Source organism: Cervus canadensis, chromosome 10 (genome assembly GCF_019320065.1).
Source record: "Cervus canadensis isolate Bull #8, Minnesota chromosome 10, ASM1932006v1, whole genome shotgun sequence".
NCBI lineage: Eukaryota > Metazoa > Chordata > Mammalia > Artiodactyla > Cervidae > Cervus > Cervus canadensis.
The window spans coordinates 60,238,844-60,261,643 of NC_057395.1; the positions used below are offsets into that span (position 1 = coordinate 60,238,844).

The following is a 22,800-nucleotide window of genomic DNA, read 5'->3' on the forward strand; positions in this document are numbered from 1 at the left end:
ATCTGAAAATGTGACTCTCTGCCCTCAGAGTCCAGGAGCCTAACGGTATCCCACACTGCCTCCCAACAGCTGCACCTGGAGTTTATAGATTCCTGGTGGGGTCTGTGATACCACCACCCCGCCACCCCCCATCAGAAGTATATGCAATGTTTTCATCTCTACGTATTTTTTCTGGGTGGCGCTAGTGGTAAAGAATTCACCTGCCAATGCAGGAGATGTAAGAGACGAGGGTTCAATCCCTGGGTAGGGAAGATCCCCTGGAGAAGGGCACGGCAACCCACTCCAGTATTCTTGCTTGGAGAATCCCAGGGACAGAGCAGCTTGGCAGGCTACAGCCCACAGGGTCGCAAAGAGTCAGACACGACTGAAGTGACTTAGCATGCACGTATCTTTCATTAAATTGTCAAAGGGGGATCGTGATATGAAAAAGGTCAAGGAGCTCAGACTGCTCCACGCTGGCTGTGTACCTGGGGAAACTGAGGCTCTGAGAGGGAGAAACCAGCCCTCCCAGCAGCCAGCACTGCGCTAGATGGGGGCCAGCATTGACCAGAGGCTGGGCGCTGTCCCTCGTGGGTACCTGTCAGGGAGCTTTCTTCATGCTCCCCACTCTCTGTCCTCATATGGCAGCAGCCACCCAGTTCTGACCCTTCTACAGTCACAGCCAGGATTCAAACCCAGAACTGCAGGGCTCCAAAGGGGCACAGAGAATTTCAGATGGTTAAATACAAGAGTAATACTTGCATCTAAACAGGAGACTTGATTGTGTCAGGCCATCTCTTCATTTTTTTCAGGGCAGGGGGCAGAGTCATAGTAACGAGGAGGATGGGGTCCACAGCCTGACTGCCTGGATTTCAATCCCAGCCCCCCCACTTGCTAGCTGACTATCTTGGGCACCAAGATGGTCAGTTTCTTCATTTGTTAAATAGCAAAGCCTACTTCATAGGGCCGCTTGCAGATTCCATGCGATGCAGGTCCAGTGTCCAGCACATGGCCTGACCCACACAGAGTGCTCAATAAATGAGTGGTAATATTATTGCAGCTGTTGAGCCAGAATGTGGTGAAGGTAATGATGAGGGGGGCGAGGAGCATCATGAAGGACCTGGAATATCCTATCAAGGGGTTTTGTTTTCTCCTAGAGATGACAGAGATAATTGTGTGTGCTCAGTTGTTTCAGTCGTGTCCGACTCCTTGTGACCCCAAGGACTGCAGCCCGCCAGGTTCTTCCTAGCAAGAATTCCCTAGCAAGAATATTGGAGTGGGTTGCCATGCCGTCCTCCAGGGGATGTTCCCAACCCAGAGGTCCAACCTGCATCTCCACCACTGAGCCGCCAGGGAAGCCCAGAGGGCGATGGGGGCTTTTAAATAGGGAGCGACACCAGCAGAAACACAAAGATGTTTTAAACCCGGTGGGTGGTGGCACCACTAACCAGTCAGGAGGACCGCAGGCTCCCTGCAATCTGGTGAGTCCTACCACCCTGCTCTCCATACACCATCCTACCTCAGGCCTCTTCAGGTATTGTACCCTCTTCCTGAAATGCTTCCACCCACACAGCAAAGCAGTTCCCTCCCTCACTATCAAACGTAGTTTTTCTTTGGTTTATCTGTTTATCCAGGGACTTTCCCATCAGAATGTCAGCAACATGAGTGCAGAGGCTTGCTCACGGCTGGGTCTTCAGTGCCCCGCTCATGGCCTGGCACACAGTAGGTACTCAATGAACTTTTGTTGCTTGAATGCTGAGGGGGAGGTTCGGCAGCAGGTGAAGGTTATTTCATCCATCTCCCACCCCCAATCCTGGAATCTGGGCCTCCCCCATCACCCCCAGGTCTTGATGCATCATAAGAACCCCTGTATAGGTGATTATTAGATTACAGAAATTTCAGATCCCTCTTAACTCTAAGTTAATTTTAGTTTAGGAAAAATAAGCTCAGGTGGCCACTGTTCATCCTCAGTCAGTCTGCTGCTTTCTTGGGCTGTCCTGAGGCCCTCCCTTCTCAGTGCTCCCCTGGCCTTTAAACTCTAAGTGGGAAGGGTCATTCCCACTAGCCCGGGGGTGGGTCCTTCTGGCCGGTAACCATCAAGACCAGAAGGAGCTGCTTTTTAACAACCGTCATGGGACACAGACTGTCTAGGGTCACATCCAGCTTCCCCTACTCTGGCTGTGTGTCCTTGGACAAGCTGCCTGACTTCTCTGAACTTGTTTCCTCCCCGAGGATTAAGTGAACTCATTTAAGTAAAAAATCAAGCATGAGGGAGGTACTACTTCTATACCTTTACTAGCGAGGATTTGTGGCTAGGGAAAGGAAGGGAGCTGGGGAGGAAGAAGTGGGGTTCAGGAAGGGGTTCAGCCAGGGGGCAGGGGGTTCAAAGAGAACGAGGAGTTGGGGGCCTTTTCAGGAGACCAGGGCTCCAGGGAGAGATAGCTGTAAGGATAAAGGAAGTGGAATTTCAGCGCAGCACACTGCAGTGCCGGGAAGATGGCAGGCTCCGCAGGCCGTAGGGGGATGCAAACTTCCTCCCATTCTCGTTTCCTGCAGGCGACAGGAACAGCCCCCCGCCCCTTAGCTCAAGGACTGAATGACTGGGAGACGAGATCTGACCGGCAGCTTCTGTGTCTCTTTAATATCCTCCAGGCCCATCCAACCCTCCCCCTCCCCCACTCCCACTCCCGCCGCCTGCAATGGGGCGGGGCGGGGGGGAGGCGCGGGTGCACCCTCCCCCAGCCCAAGGACTAAGGCACCAGGTGGCTGCAGCAGGCCGGCCCAGACACAGAGCCGCACACACAGATGGACACACGGACTGCGGACGCAGACAAGCCAGGCGGGCAGAGGGGCAGGGGCAGGGATCAGGCCGCCGCGGCGCTCGCTCCCACGGGCGCTGGGCCCCTCCTGAAGGCCGTGAGAGGCCCGGACGATCCCAGAAGGGGGACCAGTCGGGAGGACGAGGGGCGCCACGGCGGGGGCGGGATCCTCACTTGCTGCCTTTGCGGGACAGACACCGCGGGAGGCAGGAGAAAGTCTGCTTGACGCGCGCCAGCAGCGGCAGCGGCCGGTGGGCCTCCCGGGGCGAGCGCGGCACCAGGCGCTGCAGGGTCCCCTCCGAGGCCGTGGAGTTGGGCGCCGGGGAAGCGGCCGCGCTCGCCGAGCCCTGCCGGCAGCGCTTGCACAGCGGCAGGAGCGCGCGCACCTCCTCCTCGTCGCGGAAAGGGCTCTCGCCGAAGCGCTCCTCCAGCTGCCGGCGAAGCTGGGGCGGGAAGAGGGGCGGGGTCGGTGCCCGGCCCCGGGGTCCCCTCTCCATCCTCAGGGCTTCTGCTCTTCTACTAGCTCCCAACACCTCGATAAGCCCCTCCCCTTCCTGAGCATCCTCTTAGCTTCCCTTGGGGTCTCCATCCCCCTCACTGAGCCCCGTCTCCCTCCGAGTCCCTTCTCTCTCCCTGAGTCCCCTCCTTCCCCTTTGACACTCCAACTTCCAGACCTACCGAAGTGACCCCCCACCCCACCTGTACAGTGGGACCACACTAAGCCCCCCCCCCAGCCTGCACAACCACCAGCCAGGCCCTCTTCCTTGCCTCTTTCCTAATACAGCCTTGCAGAAAAGTCTCTCTGAACCAGCCTGTCTTCCTACACTGGCTGCTTCTCTCTCTCACTTTCTCTTGTTCCAGGGAGGTGGGAGGGTGGGCTCAGTCCCTGACATCTCCACGTGCCATCTGCCCAGTGGACACAGGAGAAGGAATTGCTTTGACCCAGGGGTAGAGTAGGGACTGGACAGTTCTCCCCAAAGGAGCCAGAGGCTCAAATGCCTTCAGGTTTCAGGCAGGCAGAGTGGGCATTGCTGGCACTTGGCCAAATTGAAGGGTCCATAATCTGGCCCATGGGTATACACATCCTAAGCTAAAAAGAAGAAAACCTCTGGCTGTCCAAACACCTAGGGGCTAAGTTAGCTCAAGAGCCACAAGTTCAAGACCTCAGAAAAATCTTCTGCCAGGTCTGAAGCACAGGCGAAATTCTTTCCAATCAGTGCTCAGCTCAAGTAAGAAGTCTCGCACCCTTGCCCCAGCCCCTACCCCTGTTATTGCTTAGTTGCTCAGTCGTGTCCAACTCTTTGCAACCCCACGTGTAGCCCACCAGGCTCCTCTGTCCATGGGGTTTCCCAGTCAAGAATACTGGAATGGGTTGCCATATCCTCCTCCAGGATTTATTCCCAGCCCAGGGATTGAACCTGCGTCCCCTGCATTGGCGGATTCTTTACCACTGAGCCGCAGCCCCTACCTTCCGGGAACTGCCCCAGCCAAACTCCTCAAGCTGCTGCCTAAAGCCTGGGTTGGGGTTGGCAATGGGCCGGGTGGCCTTGATGGCTTCAAGCACGTCCCTCCAGCTTAGTCCCGTCACAGTCATCACATACGCCGTCACGATGGTGGTGCTTCGGGAGATGCCTGCAAAACTGGGACACCACACCCCCAAGACTTCAGGTTAGGCCCAGTCTCCTCTGTGTCCCCTGGGACAAAATCCACACTCAGCTCTCCTACTTTGCCTCCTGAGCTCCAACTACAAGGAACCTACCAAAACCTGTCTTCTCACATCCAAACTTTGCCTTTGCTATACCCTCTGCCTGGCATGTTTCGTGACCATCTGTGATTTTTCAGGTACTGGAGATATAGTTAGGAATAAAACAGACATGGTCTCTGCCAGCCTGGGGCTTATAGGATGGTTGGGAGAGACAAGACACTAACCAGGGAGACAATTTAAGGTGGTGATAACTGCTTTAAAGATGGATCCAGGGGCTAGGAGATGGTATAGGAAGAGGTATTCATCTAGTGGAAGGGATGTGGAGGATTAGGGAATGGGTTCCTAAAGAAGTGACAACAAGCTGAATCCTGAAAGATGGGTAAGGATTGTTAAGAATATCCCGGCAGTGTACAAAGACCATGTGAGTGGGATCCGGATGGACTTGAAGAATGGAGAGATAGCCAGTGAAGCTGAAGGAAGGCAAGGAGAGAGGGGGAGAGACAGGCTAGAGGAGGTGTCCCTACGTCTGGGGCTCAGGCAGGGCTTCCCTGAAGCAAGCATGGTGAGAAGTCATGGGATGAATGACAACAGGGCCAGGGGGTCCTGGGAAAACTCAAAGGTCCCATCTCCCAGCCTGGGGCTCCTCACTGCCCTATACTATAGCTTCCAAGGCTGGAGGGGAAGAGAAGGAGCCGAAACTACTGGAGGATGCTGAACTACCTGCAGGACTTCACCTATTCCTCCCAATAGCCCATCAGGTCAACAGTCTGTCCCCCATTTTACAGATGAGAAAATTGAGTCTCAGGGAGAAACAGCTATCTGGCCACAGCTGGGGACTGTCAGATGAATGGTGGACTGGCAGGCATGGTGACAGGCTGCAGAAGACCCATCACAGGCTGCACTCCCTGCAGGATGAAGCTGTGTTCAGGATGGAGGACACTCACTTTCCCTCCCCCCACACCCCTCCTAACTCACCAGTGTACAAGGCAGTTTCCCCCATTGAGGCGGCAACAGTGGATGAAGTTGATACATTCCTTGAAGTGCTTTTTGCTAGAGAAGAAAGCAAGAAGGTACTGAGGGCTGGGGGCCGGCACAGGTCTCCAAGAAGCTGTCCCCACCCCCCCACTTCTGGGATGGCAAGAGACAGACAAAGAGCCCTGGGTCCTCAAGTCAGCTGGCACGTGAGGTGACTAGGGGCCGATGCGGCAGTGCAGGTAGAGAAGTGTGTGTGCAATAATGGTGGCATTTCAGGCGGGGAGAGAGGCCTTGGATGAAATCCCACCACAGAGGCAGGAGCACCTCCTCAACGGGTCCTGTGGATTCTGTTTTCACGGAGGATTCATCTTGATCTTTCAAGGAAATGGGCGGGAGGAGTCCCACCCCTCTGGGGTCTACAATCAGAGCACCTGGGGACAATAACAGTCAGCAGTGGGGTTGGGAGCAAGATTCCCAAGGGGCAGGAGTGTCTGTCTGGGTCCCCCGCAGGCTGGGGGCCCCTACTACTAATAACACAAACAATCTTGCTTTCTGAGCCCCCATTACATTCCAGGCCCTGTCTTAGAGCCTCAGCCTGTACCATCTGATCCTTGAAAGTCTCCTTGATGATGACAGACCCCCACCCCACACACACCCATTTTCTCTCTCAGAGAGGGGAAGTGATTTGTCCAAGGTCACACAGCAAGTAAATGGCAAAGCCTGGCCTGAACCCAGATTCCTAACTCCAAGGCCAGGAACAGGCTGAGCCTGACCCTTTCAAACCCACAGGGGCATCTGAGCCTGAGGGACAGGGTGCTTTCTCCATTCATAGCTGAGGACACTGAGCTCTTCTGGGAGGTTAAGGCTTGGCCAGAGGCATAGGCAAGGACGTGACTGAGAGTCAAAGCAGTCTGGGAGACCGCCTGTGCTGGGGTCCCCAGGACAGCTCTGGGGCCTGAGTCTTCTCTGTCTTCTCTGAGGCCACCTCTCACCCTCCCTCCTCCCACCACAGGAGGAAGCTGTCCAGACCGTCCAGAGGAACTTACATGGGTACCTCAGGGGCGTCGGCCACTGAGATGCGAAGGTAGGTTATGTCCTGCAAGTACAAAACACACGTGGGCAGTGGGCAGCCCTTGCCTGCATCCCCTGACCCCAGCCTGGGCCTCCCAAGCACCTCACGACCCTGGGCCAGTTCCTGCCCCTCTCTGGGCCACTGTTGTTGTCTCTGCCCAGAGGATAGACACCTTCTCTGAGAGCCTCTCAGGTCTGACCACCTATGGTTCCAGAACCTTCTGAGAAGATAGTATCCTAACCCCATGGGTGGCTTGGGCACCTGCCAAAAAAGGGCCCAGGGACCTTTTATCTAACAGCTGGGAAAGGGTCACTTAAAGTGACTCCCCTCCATGTGAGGATTACAAAATTACACAGTAAGAAGGGCAGAGTAGATTTTATTATCTTGAAAAGAAACAAAAACTATGAAGATAAGCTTTTAGTTCATGAACTGTGGTTATAAAACTCTGTGTATGCTAAGGCGCTTCAGTTGCGTCTGACTCTATGTGACCCCATAGACTGTAGCCCACCAGGCTCCTCTGTCCATGGGATTCTCCAGGCAAGAATACTGGAGTGGTTTGCCATGCTCTCCTCCAGGGCATCTTCCCAACTCTGTACTAATTATTAAAATAGTCAAGGTATGAATTGCCAGTAATTTCTCCAACAAACGTGCTCTGACATCATGCCCAGCCTTCACACAAGATCTTAAAGATGAGTTCTGCCCACATTCCAAGAGGCACTTTTCTCAAGGACCTCTCTTCGTCCTTTGATATTCAAATGGTTCTTTTCAAGGGCCTGGCCCACCTCCAGCCAGTGACTAAGGGACCCCCTGGCCAGGTCCTCATCTGTTAGTGACTTGTGTGAAATTCCAGCCCTTCTCTATAAAGCGCCCTCCCCAAGGTCACTTGAGCCTGCATCTTTTGCAAGGTTTGCAATTTCAGTTTGCAACACAATCGGCCTTGAACTTCTTGGGCATTATCAAACCCTGACTGGTAAATTCTCTGATGGATGGAGAGGGAGATGCTGATGACGAGAGGGGAGGGCTGTGGGAGCAAGGACTCATTTTGCTAGCTGTCATTTCATTAGTAAATATAGTCATGCCTAGACAGCATCCCCAGGCACTCTAGTGACTGCATTCTCCAAATACTCCAAAACAAGCCTCTCCTATAAACCAAAAACAGACTCCACTGACCTGGAAATTTCTTCTTCAAATGACACTGAGAACCAAAGATTATCAGAGGTTGCTCTTAGAGACCATCAAATCTGACACAAGGGGAAACTTAGGCCCAGAGAGGGGGAGGACCCTGCCCAAGGTCACAGAGCAAATCTGTGACAGAAGTGGGGCTGGATCTCAGATCTCCAGAGCCCCTTTCTACCCACTGTTCCTTCCCTTCAGTGGGTGACCCAGACCCTAACAGATAAGAAGGAAGGGGCTCTGTTTATAGGTTGAGAATATGATTAACTTTGTTATTATATCAGCTATAATTTATTGAATACTTATTATGTGGCTCTCAACAGCCCAGTGGGGTAGGAACTGTTATAAAATTCCCCTTTTTCAGACAACTGACGTCTAGAGAGGTGAAGTCCTGGCCCCAAGGTTCCAGAGAGAATGTGGTCAAGATATGAATTCAGACCTCTGGACTCTAGCACATGTGGTCTGGATTTCCTCCTTTCCTACTTTAGGTCATAACCCTCAACCTGTCTTTTCCAGGACTTGATAATACCAGCACCAACCCCTCCCAGTGGAGGCCAGTGTGCAAAGCATCTTCACCTTCTCGCAGCTCCCTGGGGACAGACAGGGCTGAGGGATCAGAGGCCCAGATGGGTAAAATCATAGCCTCAGGTCACAAGTAAGATGCAGAGCCCAGAATCATCTATTCAGTTGGACAATGGGAAGCCCCTGTGAGGACTTAGCTCCTTAGCTAAGGAGCTAAGCTTTCTGGATGTGTGGCCTTAGGCAGGTTACTTTACCTCTCTGGTCCTCAGTTGCCAAAGAGGGAGCAAGTAGGGATGCTAATGGAAAACAGATCAGTTTTTAACCAAATGAGTTAGCATGGCTCAGGAGGGCCCATGTGCCAGAATAGGACCTGGCACCTAGTCGGTACTTGATAAATGGGCGCTGTGGGGGTGTAAAGCACCCCTCCCCTCTATGCACAGCCCTGGGGTGGGGGTAAGGCATACCTGCAACAGAGGCTGGGGTGACTCATGGATGGAGATGATGTGTGTGATCTTATTCCGGCCTAGCTGATCTGTGTCTTTGGCATCTGAAAGAAACAGGATGTCTGAGCCAACCTGGCAGGTGTGATTTACATGTTCCCGACAGTCAAGTGAGGCAGGAGCTCACCGCCCTGCTCTCCTCCTGTTCCCTCCCTTCTCCACCTTTGCCCACCCTCCGCTAGCGCCCTGCTCCTTCGCCACCTCTTGCCCCCAGCATGACAGGTCCCACCATACCCCTAGGCTTCAGTCTTACCACTGGGGTACCCACAGGTAACAGTCCAGCACCTCCTCAGCTTTGCCCCGCCCTGTTCTTCCCATCGCAAACAGTCTTTCCTGGCATATTCTTGACCAGGCAACTCTACTTTTAGGAATCTTGACTACAGAAGAATGAACTCACACGGAAAACTGTGTGGGAGAAGACCACGTTCTCTCCTTATGACCGTGAACAAACACATCAGGAATAGTTAAAAATGGGAACAACCCAAAAAGGGACTGGATAAATAATGGTATATTCATACTTGAATACTCTGCAGCCACAAAAAGGATCTCTACGTGCTGACGTGCAAGGAAGTCCACAATATATTATTAAATGCGAAACACAGGCTACAGAATAGCATGCAGAAGACTTCCATTTTTTGTTTTAAATAGTGTATCTGTATCTGTAAAGTTAAATGAAACATGACCCAGGGAGATGCCCACCACAGCTCTCAGTGACCATCATAGGGGCTGGATTCCCAGCATATGAAGCTCTTTTATCAGCAAAGTAAATAACACTCTATCTCCACTCCATGCCCACTTCATCATCCACCACATTGACTGTTTATTATGTGCACCCTTGGCTGGGCATGGCACTGTGGGGTCAACTTCATGACCCCTGCCCTCATGGGCCTACACACTTTAAAAGGATTCAGATCTTACTTACCAAACATTCAGAAGTCGATGTGGTGTGAGCTGCTGAGGAAGCTCCCAGGGAGGAAGGGACTAGGGTTTAGGAGAGAGGGAGCCCCTAAGCCCAGGGAGGACAGGATGGGGGAGAAAGCTCTGCCCCAGGCAGATGTCCCTCCCTCCCCGAAGCTTTCTCTGACTCCACCGATGGAAGTGACTTCTCCTGCCTCTGGTCTCCCGAGCTCCAGACCAGCCTGTGCCTTAGCACAGGTCTGGGACAGGCAGAGTGCTGTGGCCTTGGGACAGAGCGGGCAGTGCTCACCAGTGAAGTTTCTGAGGTAGAGTCCAGTCTCTAGAGACCTCTCCTCTGAGGAGGTTGTGCCAGGAAGTGTTCCCAGCTTCCCAGCTAGAAGCAACACCTCCAAACAGACCTCAACCCAGAAGCTCAAGACCAGAAAAACCCTTAGAGGCGGGGGTAGGCCTTGTGCTGAGGCAGACGCTGAGGCTCCCAGCAGGTGCAGGCTTGCCCGGCGTCCAGTGCTCTGAGCCCTTTGCACTGGGGCCGCTCCTCCACCCTTGTCCCCCTTAGACCTCATGAGTTCTTCCCTGCTCCCAGCCTGGCATCACTTCCCTGCCCCCAGCCCCATTCCTGAGCATGTCCAGGGTGCGTGGGCCAGAGCATGAATGGTGGACACAGGCCTGGGACAGGGAGCGTGCCAGGGCCTTGGGACAGAGTGGGCAGTGCTCACCAATGAAGTTTCCGAGGTAGAGTCCGGGAAGTACCTACAGGAGAGACAGGCAGAGGGTCAACCGGCAGGGGTGCATGACAGGTCCCCTGAGACTCGGGAAGAGTGTCTGACCCTCAGGACTCAAGGAGCAGAGTCCTCTTTCTCTGTGAGAGGGGTCTAGGGAGGGCGGCCGAGGCGGGCCACCAAGGGAGGCCAGCTTGGGTAGGAGGAGAGGCAAAAGGAGGGGCGTGCAAAGACCTAGGGAAAGAGAGTGGAGGAACACAGGGGAGGGGCGAATGGAGAGGTGGGCTTGGCAGGTAGCAGGTAGGTGGTGGAGAATTCTGATGGGGGGGTGGTGGGGGGGGTGGGAAGGATGGGCAGGTGGGGGGTGGTGTGCAGAGGCATGGGGGGTGTGGGGGTCCGGGTGGGGAAGGATGGAGAAACAGTACTAGAGAGTCCAGGGGGACAGAGCCAAGGAAGACAGAGACACATGGAGACAGAGAAAGGGACTCAGGGTGAGATAGAGCCTAGGGTTGACAGAGAGCCACAGAAAGACACAGCAAGAAATACAGAGTCACAGAGACATGAAGTCTGCTCTCAGAGTCCCGGGGAGACGGAGAAATACACACACACAGACAGCCAGAGCCAGAAGGTCAGAGGCCGGCGCCCGGCCGGGGCTGGGGGTGGCCAGGGACGGGCTGCGCCATCTCGGCCCCCTACCTTGGTCATACCATTCCCCATGATCCCGGGGACGGGGTTCCGGGAGCACCCCCAGCTCGCCACCCGCTGAACGCAAGGGTAACAGCTGCCCTGACGGCCCGGGCCCGGCGCCTGCAGCCTGGCGGGGATCGGGGGGCCCGGCGTCCGCAGCTTGGCCCAGCTCTGCCCAGCCGCCGCCGCCGCCGCCGCCACAGGCTCCTCCTACCCCCTCGGTCATGTGGGCCGCCCCCCTCCCCACCCGTGGGTCGCGGCGGGGGGCTGGACAAAGCCCCAGTGTGCCGGGCCCGGGGCCCGCGGGACAACGACAGCTTGTTGGGGCCGCGTGGGGCCTCCACCTCCGGAGGTGGGGGGTGGGGGCGCTCCCCCCGCCCTGGCACCGTCAGGCTCGGGGAGGGGAGGGCGGCGGATGGGGGCGGAGAGAGCCCCCCAGCCGCTGGGCCCAGAGACACGGATCCCAGTTCCGGCTCGGCCCGGCCCTCCCTATGGGGCCCTGGGGCAAAACGCCGGGCTTCTTCGGCCTCCTCGGTTTTCTGGTAGAAACGTGACGGGGGCTGGATTTGGATCGCTAGGGGTCCTCTGATCTTCAGATTCTGTGTGAGGCGAGAAAAGTGGGTAATTCCTTCCCTTTGTACACCCTCCTGCCCCGCCCCCATGCAGGCATCCTACCCGCCAGCCATCCTCCTCCCAGTCTCCTGCAGCTGGTCTGTCTCCCCTCCTCCACTCCATCCATTCACTGGTCCGTCTGTCCATTCATCCAGTCATCCTCCCGTCTCTTCCTCATACTCTGGCCTCTGAGGAGGGTATCATCTGGGTCAGCTTTCCTGGGGCCAGGCATAACTCTACTTAGGAGCTCCCATAAATCAGAGGTACATGTGAGGTGAGGGAATGAGTGAGGGTTATGGTCACCTGAGTCCTTTGCAGTAAAGGAGACTGCAAGAGGATGTAGTTAGAGGCAGGAGTCTGGAAAGGTGGGTATGGAGACCAAGGTTCCAGGCCCTATTCATTCACCTATGACTGGTGCAGCGACCCTGGGCAAATCCCCTTGGGCTCCCAGCTACTGACTGTATGTCTCAGTGTGTTACTACTGGGACCAAAACTGGAGAATGCGAAATAATTGAGAACACACACCTCCTGGGGGACTGAAATAGTAGCCCCCAAACCAACTCTGCTCCTCCAGCAGTCACCTGCCCCTCTCCATCTACAGTAGTGGGTGACTGCAGGAGGAAGGTGGGGACAGAGTCCACGGAACCTGTTTGAAATACAGTGACTGGAGGAAAATCAAAGTGTTTCTTTCTTCCTCCAATTCGCAGTGTACATAGAACTGCCTGTCTCAGCTGTGTGTCCAGGGTTCTCATAAAAACTAAATTATCCAACCGATACTTAGCACGCTCTATATGGTAGTGACACAGAGGTAGGTAAGGTGGTGGTGGTTCCTACCTTTTTGGCTAATGGCCTAGAGCGGCATTGCCCAGTAGGAATACAATGCAAGCCACATGGGTTATCATAAATTCTCTAGTAGCCACATTAAAAATGTAGAAAGAAGCAGGTTGTTACTAATGGTTTTATTTGACCCAGGATAGCAAAAATATAATCATTTCAATGTGTAGTCAATAGTTAAACATTATTAATGACATATTTTACATTCTTTTAATTGTATTCCGTCTTCAAAATCCAGTGTATATTTTACACTTGGAGCACATCTCAGTTCAGATTAGCCACATGTCAAGTGCTTAATGCCATATGTGGCTGGTAGCTCCATATTGGATAACCAGGCTAAGAAGGAAGGCAAACAAAACAAGCAAATAGACAAAAAGCATTTGCAAACAATGGAAATGTGCTATGGAAGAAACAAAATGGGGGACAGGAAGAACTCTAAACAGGTGACATTTGAGATAAGACCTGACGTGTAAGAAGGACATGGGTGTTTAAAGAGTGGTTTCCAGCAGAAGGAACAGCACAAGCAAAGGCTCTTTGGTGGGAAAGCTTGGCCTTTGGGAAGAGTCAGTAGGACTGGAGGGGAGGAGGCCAGAGGGAGGTGGTAAGTATGAGGCTAAGGAGGAGAGAGAGAAAGAACATGTGTGGCTATGATTGGGGGTTTATAGTTTCCTTCTCGGCATGATGGAAAGCCTGACAGTAAAATTTTAACCTGAGAGGCCATGTCATCTCATTTACATGGATCACCCTGGTCCCTAACTGGAGTGTAGATTAGAGAGGCAAAGAAGGGAGGTTTTCAGGAGAGATGGTGAGAGATACAGTACCCTGGGATAAGTGGGAGCTGAGAAGCTGGAAAGTGTTGAGGCAGTCAAAGCGCCAGTTGGAAAAGAATTTTCAGACACAGGGCATTTAGAATGGAGTGAGTTTATTAAGAACAAACAGCAGGGTTTGCGACCGCCATTTCTTCCACCTTCAGTCTCTGGATCTTTTGTAGAGCTTCCAACAGCGCTATGTTGGGACAGAGCATCCGGAGGTTCACAACTTCTGTGGTTCGTCGGAGCCACTACGAGGAGGGTCCAGGGAAGAATATACCATTTTCAGTGGAAAACAAGTGGAGGTTACTAGCTATGATGACTTTGCTCTTTGGGTCTGGATTTGCTGCACCTTTCTTTATAGTAAGACACCAACTGCTTAAAAAGTAATCCATGAGACAGATAGGAAGAGGAACATATTAAGAGGTACAATCTTTTAAAAGGATCAAACCCTTGAACTCAGCATCCTAGATATGTTTGTAAATAAACTTACGGCATAAATCCTTAACGCCTCTTCTCTGAAATATGGAACATGATAATTGAACACTTGCTTACATTTTATTTGGGTAATATTGCATTATTAGTTTCTTAATTAAATATGTATTTGATTTAGCTTGTTAAAAAAAAAAAAGAACAAACAGCAGAGATAAAGTGGGCACTGCGAGCTCAGTGGGGCAACTCCTGACAGACCAGGGAAAGTTGACAGTTTTCATGGGTTAATAGCCAATTTTTATAGTCTCAAGACAAAAAAAATTCCTGCTGGACAGTTGGTGTTAGGTGATTTGTTGGGGTGTAATAAGGTGTTTACTGGAGTGGGCATCTTTGCGTAACTGGGAGTCAGGAAGCTTGTTAGTGACTATCAGGGGGCTTTTGGCAAGGTTAAAAAGAGGCTCAGTCAGCTTCGGAGGTGATCTTGATTCTGCACTCTGTTTCTGTGGCCTTGGGGCAGGACTCAACAGAAAGAAGGGGACAGATGCAGCATATATTAGTATTTTGGCAGCATAGCTGACTTGCACATAGACTGGATATGGGGAACAGGAAGGAATTCTAGGATGACCCCCAGTTTTCCTGCCTTGAAAATCACTATCTGTGCCTCAGAAGTAAAAGCATGGCTATTTATCCATTCAATAAATACTATTTATTGGGCCCTAGGTTACACATGAAATATTGCGCCAAAGATGTATGATTTGAGTTTCCCAGAATATCCCACCCCACGGATAGCTTAAAGAAATGCCTAAAAGGGGGCCTGAAGTCCAGTTCCTCTTCATGACCTTGGCCTTAACAGCTGTGTGAACCTGGGCAGGTGACCAAAAGCCCCAGGGTCTGTTTTCTCAATCATGTGGGATTAGTTACCACATAGCCCTCTGTTCCTCTACTTGACTTTTTCAAAGCACATGTAGGAAAGAACTCTACCACATTAAAACACCCTAGGAAAATGTAGTTATTAGACTTAACACATTTAATATCTATGTACTGTTCAGCCTTTGAAAGTGTTAGTTGTTACAAAGCCTAATTTGCCTTAAATGAGTCACGAAGTGACAGTTTTCTAAAACCAATAATAATGTGAAAATGCTAAAATGCAGTTCTCACCTTGTCTTCCCTTGCTTAGAACCATTCGGTGGTTCACCATGGTAGGCAAATTAATGGACAAAAATGTCCATTCTCTAATTCCTGAAAATTGGGAACATGTTATGTTATGAGGGAATTAAGGCCGCAGATGGAATTGACTGTGAGATAAGGAGATTAGCCTGGATTGTTTGGGTGGGTCCAATGGAGCCACCTTGGATTCACATATAAGAATCCTTGTAAGTGAAAGAGAGAGGCAGGAGTATAAGAGTCAGAGGGGATGTGACGACAGTAGCAGAGGTCACAGTAGTATGATTTCTGGCTTCAAATATGGAAGGGGGCCGTGAGCCAAGGAAGACAAAACAAAGAAATAGATTCTCTCCTAGAGCTTCCAGAAGGAACTCAAGCCTGCCAACACCTTCATTTTAGCTTAGTGAGACCCATTTCAGACTTCTGACCTCAAGAACTATGTGCTAATAAATTTGTATTGTTTTAAGTCACTCAGTTTATGGTAATTACAGCAGCAATAGGAACCTAATACACTCAATGTCCTTGGGAAAAAGTCCAACCTGCTTAGCACGGCACACAAAGCCTGTGGGATCCGCTTCTACCACTGTGACTTGGAGCAAATTTCTTAACTTCTACAGGCCTCAGAGTTACTATCTATAAAACGAGGAGGGAAAAAGCCCCTCTAGGTCTGTAGCAAGATTAAAAGCAAGGACATATTTAAAGTATCTACTAGAGAGACTGCACACAGCACATCATCACCATTATTATCATCATTATTGTTGTTATTATTATTATTATCACAGAACAATTGACAGGGTGTTAGGAGGCCTGGGTTCTACTGCCCTCACTAGGGCTCTGTTTCCACATCTGTGAAAAAGGAAACAAACAAAAACATCCAGGTTTGGCTGTCTCATCATTCCTCTCTTCGCTCTTTTCTGGCCACTGATCTTCATTCACTTCCTCAAACGTGTTTCAGTCTGTCTTCCAGTTTTGTACATGCTGTTCCCTCTTCCTGGAATGCCCTTCCCGTTCCCATTACCAGATGAACTCCTATTTGCTCCTGAAAGTCTCTGCTGACTCCAGTTAGAGTTGGTTAGACTCCACCATTGTGAGTTCCCAAAGTATCCTAAATGTCGTCTCTCATAGTACTGATTTTCTGTTATTGCTATGGCTTGTTTTTCATTTAGAAAAAAACCTGAAAAACAAATTCAGGTAAGAATATTTTGACATATTTGCTTCAACTGGGTTATTAAAAAAATTCCAAATAAACTTGACATAGTTGAAGTTTCTTCTTCTCTTTCCTCATCTTTAATTCTTTCCCCACAGGCAATACTATCATGAATTGGGTGTGCATCTTTCCAGTCTGTGTTTTTAAACTTGTAATACCTATATTCCTGTAGTATATAGAATATACTTTTGTATGTGTTTATATTTAACACAAATCAACCTTCAAAAATATTTATCCTCCTACAACTTTCTTTTATTGACCCAAAAATAGGTTTGGAGGATATTTTCATGTTGATATAGAGCTGGGTCATTAATTTTTATCACTATGTAGTATCTTATTATTAAAATATATCACATTTTATTCATCCATCACCATACTAGTGGACATTTTAATCATTTCTAATATTTTGCACTAATACAAAGAATGTTTTATATTATATGCAAAGAACATCTTTATACATAAAACCCTTACACAAGTGTAAGAACTTCTTTAGGGAAGGTTGTCACCTTGCACATTAGCTGCAAAATGAAAGGTATTCATAGGTCTTGCGGCTGTATTCAAAGAGCATATGTTCAGTAGTTGAATTGATGGGTTGTGAGGTGTGTGCCTTTTCAATTTATAAGATATTACCAAGTTGCCTTCCAAAGTGTGAATGTACCAGCAGCATATAAAGATTCCTGTTTCCCAACATGCTCACAAACACTTGGCATTGATAAATGTTTTAATATTTTTCTGCTTGATGTAATTAAAACCATATCTTATAATTAATTTTATGTATATATCTCAATTGCTTATTAGTGATTTGAGTTTCTTCTACCGAAAGTCCCCAGTTGTGTATTTTATCCACTTTTCTTTTGCAGGTTGTGGGAGAGAGTCCTTTTCTTAATAGTTTGCAAGAGTTCTTTGAATACTATCCCTTTGTTATACAGGTTGAAGATTTTTACTCCTAATCTGTAGCTTGTCTTTTAGTCCGGTTTATAATGACTTGTGTTATATGGTGAAGAAGGCAATGGCAATCCACTCCAGTACTCTTGCCTGGAAAACCCCATGGACGGAGGGGCCTGGTAGGCTGCAGTCCATGGGGTCTCTAAGAGTTGGACACGACTGAGCGACTTCACTTTCACTTTTCACTTTCCTGCATTGGAGAAGAAAATGGCAACCCACTCCAGTGTTCTTGCCTGGAGAGTCCCAGGGACAAGGGAGCCTGGTGAGCTGCCATCTATGGGGTCGCACAGAGTTGGACATGACTGACGTGACTTAGCAGCAACAGCAGTGTTATATGGCAGTATAAATTTTGAGAAAGTCACAGATCAGCTTTTCCCTTATGAGTTGTGGTTTATTAAAAAAATCATACTCCACAGTTGATCTTTGAATAACATGAATTTGAACTGGGCATGTCCACTTATTTGCAGATATTTTTCAGTAAAAGCATAATACAGTACTATACAATCAGAGATTGGTTGAATCCAAGGTTGTAGAATTGTCTACAAGAAGGGCCAAGTGTCATGTTATAGGCAGTTTTTCAACTGCTTAGGGGTTGGTGCCCCTAACTTCTGCATCATTCAGGGGTCAGTTGTAGTCTGAAATATTTGCTTGCCATATTTATTCCTTAATCTACTTGAATCAGGCATCAATTTTTTACTCCTATGGAAAGCCAGTTTCTCAGTGCCTTTTATTGAGTTCTCCACCCTTTCCCTATGGATTTATGATTTCACCTCTATTGTACATCAGTACAGAAAAATCTGTGTCTGTTTCTAGGATCCCTATTGTATTCCATTAATATTTGCCTCTTTGTACCATATGTGACTTGATAAGCAGAGAAATATCTCCCTTCCCCAAAACATAAACTCTATTGTTTGAGTTTGACAATCGCTCTCAAAAATTCTTGATTAGATTTGGGAAAATACATGTCTTTATGATATTGAGTTTTCCCATCCATGTACATGGTATGTCCCTCCACGTATTCAGGCCTTCTTTAATGTCCTTCAATAACGTTTTGTAATTTTCTCTATGAGAATATTCACTCCACAGTCTTTGTTAGTTTTGTTCACTGTTGTATCCTCAGAGTCAAGAATGAGCCAGGACATACAGTAGATGCTTAATAACAATTTGTTGTTTGATGAAATGTCTTTCATATATTTTGTTAGATATATTCCTACATATTTTTATTGCTATAAAATAACAACAACAAAAATTGTTTAATAGTTTCTAATCAGCTATATAGATACAGGTATATAGATCCCGGGGCAGTGGAAAGTAAGGCAGGGAAGGATGTGGAGCCAGTACAGGGTGCAGTGAGGAATAAATGGCCCGGTTATAGGCAGGGGAGAGATAAGATCAGGTTTGTGTTTTAAAGAGCTCTTTGCCAGCAGTGCAAAGACTGAACTGGAATGGATAGGGCAAAGTGGGCACTCCTAGAGGGTCAGGAGGCTACTGCAGACGTTGAGGTGAGTCCTGGCATTGAGTTAGTGCCTAAGAATTAGAGTGATTGAGAGAGATCAAGAGTGACTGATTGGCCACGTGAGCAACTGACCAGGTGACTTTGTGAGGAACCGAGTAAGGAAACTTAGAACCGTCGCATTGACCAAAAACTGACAACTTTTCAGATGCAGGGCTATTAGGTCAACCGAAGTGCAGCCGCAGGAGACACGAGGCGTGAGTGCCCTCGGCTGGCAGCCAGTCTCCAGCTAGGTCGCGGAGGCATAGGGCTGGGGGAGAAAGTTTTAGGGATTAGAGGGGTCTGGGCCGCCTTGGCACGCAACGGCTTCTGAGGTGGGGTCTGTGAGTTGCGCGGAAAGGAGTTTCCTAACCTCATCCAATCAGAACGGCAGAGCCCCTCCGTCGCCTTGGCAACAGGACGCTAAGGCTCTAGCCAGACAAAGTGGCGGTTTGGATCGCGCCCTGGGGAATCCTATCATGTCACGACCGAAGGTAGGCGTGCCCCTCGATCCAGATGGTTCATCGTCCCTAGAGAGGGAGAGAAATCGCAGAGAGATTCAGAAGTTGAGGAGTCCTAGTGGAGGGATTCCCGTTAGCAAGGAAGAAAATGACGCGTTCAGAGAAAAAACTACAAGTCCCGGCATCCTGCGCAACGCCGGAGTTTCAGTGCGAGTTCAAGAAACCTGGTTTGCCGGCCAGAAATTTATGAAACTCTAGGATTCTAAACTAGATTTCTGTGACTACGTGGAAAGCTCAGAATTACGGATTTCCTGACCTGGAAAAGCTCTTTAGAGATCTATTTACCCCGTCGGCCGCTTGCAACTCTCTCATCCATCCATCCCCCAAACACTAATTAGTGTTTTTTCTGAGGCCAGCCCAGTACTGGCCAATGGAGAGGTGAAACGGACAAGCCCCTGCCCTCTAGGAGTGCACAGACCAACGCCCCCATTTCAAAAGTGGTAGAGATTTCTAATCTGGGAAAGATTAGACTCAGAGAAAAGAATGAGTTACTCTAGAATCCAGTTGTCCCACCCGGCCTGCTTCTTACCCCGTGTTCCACCTCCGAAGAATGGCACTTCCATTTCTTTATTTCGATCCCTGAGTTGGGAAGATGCCCTGGAGAAGGGAATGGCTACCCAAGGACTGGAGAATTCTATGGACTGTAAGAGTCAGACATGACTGAGCGACTTTCACTTTCAGAGCAAAAAAATAAGTGATTATCTTGGGCCCACCCAAATAATCCAGGATAATGTCTCTATTTTCAAGTCAGTTGATTCCAAACCTTAATTCCACCTGCAACCTTAATTTCCCTTTGCCATGCAATCCCAAGTGGCACAGTGGTAAAGAATCCCACCTGCCAATGCAGGAGACGTTGGAGATACGGGTTCCCTCCCTGGGTTGGGAAGATTCCCTGGAGTAGGAAATGGCTACCCACTCCAGTATTCTTGCCTGGAAAGCTCTGTAGACAGAGGAGCCTGGCTGGCTACAGTCCCTGGGGTCCCAAAGAACTGGTCATCAATGAACACACACACACCTGACATATTTATAGGTTCTGGGGATTAGGACATGGACACATTTTGAGGGAGCTTTATTCTGTTTCAGTTCAGTTCAGTCGCTCAGTCGTGTCTGACTCTTTGCGACCCCATGAACCGCAGCACGCCAGGCCTCCGTGTCCATCACCAACTCCTGGAGTTTACTCAAACTCATATCCATCGAGTCAGTGATGCCATCCAGCCATCTCATCCTCTGTCATCCCCTTCTCCTGCCCCCAATCCCTCCCAGCATCAGGGTCTTTTCCAATGAGTCAACTCTTCGCATGAGGTGGCCAAAGTATTGGAGTTTCAGCTTCAGCATCAGTCCTTATTCTGTTTACCATCAAATAATTGGAAAGTGAAAATTTACAATGCATCACAAATTCAAATGTATAAAAATAAATATAATTAAACATGTTCAAGACTTCTATACTGAAAACTAGAAAACAGTGGAAAGAAATTGAAAACTTAGATTAATAGAGATAGACCATATTCATGGAATAACGCACTCAATCGTTTATGATGTCACTTCTTCCCAAAATGATCTGTACATTCATTATAATCCCAATAAAAATACCAATATACTCTTCTGATAGAAGTTAGCAAGAGGATCCTAAAATTAATACTGAAGTCCAGAGGACCTCAACTTGTAAAGACAATCTTGAAAAAATCAGACTTACTCGACTTGATTTCAAGATTTACTAGAAAACTACGGTAATTAAGGCAGTGTGGTAGGGACATAAGAGTAGACAAATAAGTCAATAGAACAAAATAGAGTCTAGAGATAGACCAACATATATATAGCCAATTGAATTTTGACAGAAAAGGCAAGACAATTCAGTGAGAAATGGGAAATTTTTTTCAAGCAAAGACTCTGGAGCAACTGTGTAAGCATACATAAACATGTGAGGATATAAAAGATATTATGAAAAAAGATTAGAACACTTAACTAGGGGAATTAGAGGGGCTTGATTGGAACAGGATAAAATTACCCTTGCTTTTGTGGGGGGCTTACTTCTGCAGGTTTTGTAAAACAATAACCTCTAGCCCTTCCTACTGGCTTTTTGAGGGGTAGCATTGTGTAGGACAGGCTTCCCTGATAGCTTAGCCGGTAAAGAATTCACCTGCAGTGGAGGAGACCCAGTTCGATTCCTGGGTCAGGAAGATGCCCTGGAGAAGGGATAAGCTACCCACTCCAATATTCTTGGGTTTCCCTGGTGGCTCATAGGGTTAACAATCTGCCTGCAATGCAGGAGACCTGGGTTTGATCCCTGAGTTGGAAAGATCCCCTGGAGGAGGGCATGGCAACTCACTCCAGTATTCTTTCCTGAAGAACCTCCATGGACAGAGGAGCCTGGGGGGCTACAGGCCATGGGGTCACAAAGCATCGGACACAACTGAGCGACTAAGCACAGCACAGCATTGTGTGGTAGGCAGAATTCTAAGATGGCCCCCAAGATTCCCACCTTGGGTGTACACACCTTGTATAATACCCTCCCCTTGAGTGTCGATGGAGCCTGTGGCTTTGATGGGATAGTTATTACCATGTTGTATGAGCCTCCATCATAGCCAACTTGGAGTGGGAGAAGGGTTGGAATCAGAGGGATATGCTTTTGTTGGCCTAGAAGAAAGTAAGCATCCATGTTTTGAACTGCCTAAGGGGGCCACTTCAAAAGGAACTGCAAGCAGCCTCTAGGAGCTGAGAGCAGTCCCAACCAATGACTAGCAAATAAACAGGAACCTCAATTGTACAACCCCAAATAACAATTCTGCCAACAATCTGGATGATCTTGGAAGAGGACCCCAAGCCCTAGAGGAGAAACATAACCACAGCCATCACCTTGATGGTAGCCTTGCAAGACCTGAGCAGAAGATCCAGCTAAGATGTGCTCAGACTGACTCCTGGTCCAAGGAAGCTGTGGGACATAGATCTGCACTGCTTTAAGCTACTATGTTTGTGGTAATTTGTTATGCAGCAATAGAAAACTAATACAGATGGTTCATCTGTCCAAGGTGCATAGGTCATCTTGCATAAGACCAATTTCTGATTCTCCTTTCACACCTGCCTTAGGGATCAGTCATACCAGAACTGAGGATCAAACTGTTTTGGACATAGTTGTAGGAGATAATATCCCAAATACCCTTTGAGGATTTGGAAGGTCCATTTTGAGTCAAACATTGCTCTTAGTCATTAACCCAGCTCCTCCTGAATCATGGGTCTAATCAAACATTCAATGTTATAAAAGGTCCAGATCCTACTGAGTTCAGCCCTCATACTGGGGTTCATGGTTGGACATTTGAAACACTTAAAACTGGGTATTCACTATACGGTCATATCTGGAGTAAGCCTAGAGTGACGTGGACCCTTGGATCCTTGGGGGTTCATTCCTAGGACCAAGTTTCTGGGTACATGCTAACCAGTGAGAACTTTGCCAGGCTAAACCTTCCTGTCATAGCATCTGTGCAGTGCTGAGTCTGATAGTTTGAAAATTTTAATATCTGCAGTAAGTTGAGCTGGAAAAACAGAATGGAAATGTATAAAATTATATCACTTTCATTTTCTCATTGCAGAATCAAAATTACAAGGGCCATGGATTGCCAAAAGGAAAAGAACGGTGAGTGGTCCCACCCAGTCCAATAAACCCAGAACTAATTGCAGCCCTCCTTCCTTCCTTTTGTGCATCTCTCCCTTCCCCCTTCTT

The 22,800-nt window shown here is 49.1% G+C and overlaps 3 protein-coding genes across 16 annotated transcripts in view; 2 read left to right on the plus strand and 1 right to left on the minus strand.

The window, feature by feature from the left end:
* Positions 1-2,258: 2,258 nt before the first annotated feature.
* On the minus strand, positions 2,259-11,806 carry DUSP15 (dual specificity phosphatase 15). 14 transcript variants are annotated; one of them, XM_043478851.1, is made up of 8 exons: positions 11,079-11,186; positions 10,380-10,413; positions 9,668-9,726; positions 8,710-8,792; positions 6,525-6,574; positions 5,479-5,553; positions 4,267-4,438; positions 2,259-3,241 (listed from the first exon to the last, which is right to left on the minus strand). In XM_043478851.1, the coding sequence occupies exons 3-8, from the start codon at positions 9,672-9,674 to the stop codon at positions 2,969-2,971; spliced, it is 660 nt and encodes a 219-aa protein (XP_043334786.1). In that variant the 5' UTR covers positions 9,675-9,726; positions 10,380-10,413; positions 11,079-11,186; the 3' UTR covers positions 2,259-2,968. The 14 variants fall into 14 exon arrangements, 11 of the variants coding, with proteins under 11 accessions (XP_043334786.1, XP_043334790.1, XP_043334787.1 ...); XM_043478855.1 differs by lacking the exon at positions 6,525-6,574 and adding an exon at positions 8,999-9,150; XM_043478852.1 differs by having other exon boundaries at positions 11,090-11,105.
* Positions 11,807-13,463: 1,657 nt separating this feature from the next.
* On the plus strand, positions 13,464-13,947 carry LOC122448012 (cytochrome c oxidase subunit 7C, mitochondrial-like). The gene has a single exon (XM_043478861.1). It carries the CDS (start codon positions 13,523-13,525, stop codon positions 13,712-13,714), a length of 192 nt encoding a protein of 63 aa, XP_043334796.1. The 5' UTR covers positions 13,464-13,522; the 3' UTR covers positions 13,715-13,947.
* A 5,020-nt stretch (positions 13,948-18,967) lies between these two features.
* TTLL9 (tubulin tyrosine ligase like 9) overlaps positions 18,968-22,800 on the plus strand; it is a 46,027-nt gene continuing 42,194 nt past the window's right edge. Inside the window, exons 1-2 of the mRNA XM_043478846.1 lie at positions 18,968-19,058; positions 22,670-22,713. Coding sequence (XP_043334781.1) covers positions 19,044-19,058; positions 22,670-22,713 — 59 coding nt within the window. The 5' untranslated portion in view covers positions 18,968-19,043. The remainder of the gene's footprint in view (positions 19,059-22,669; positions 22,714-22,800) is intronic.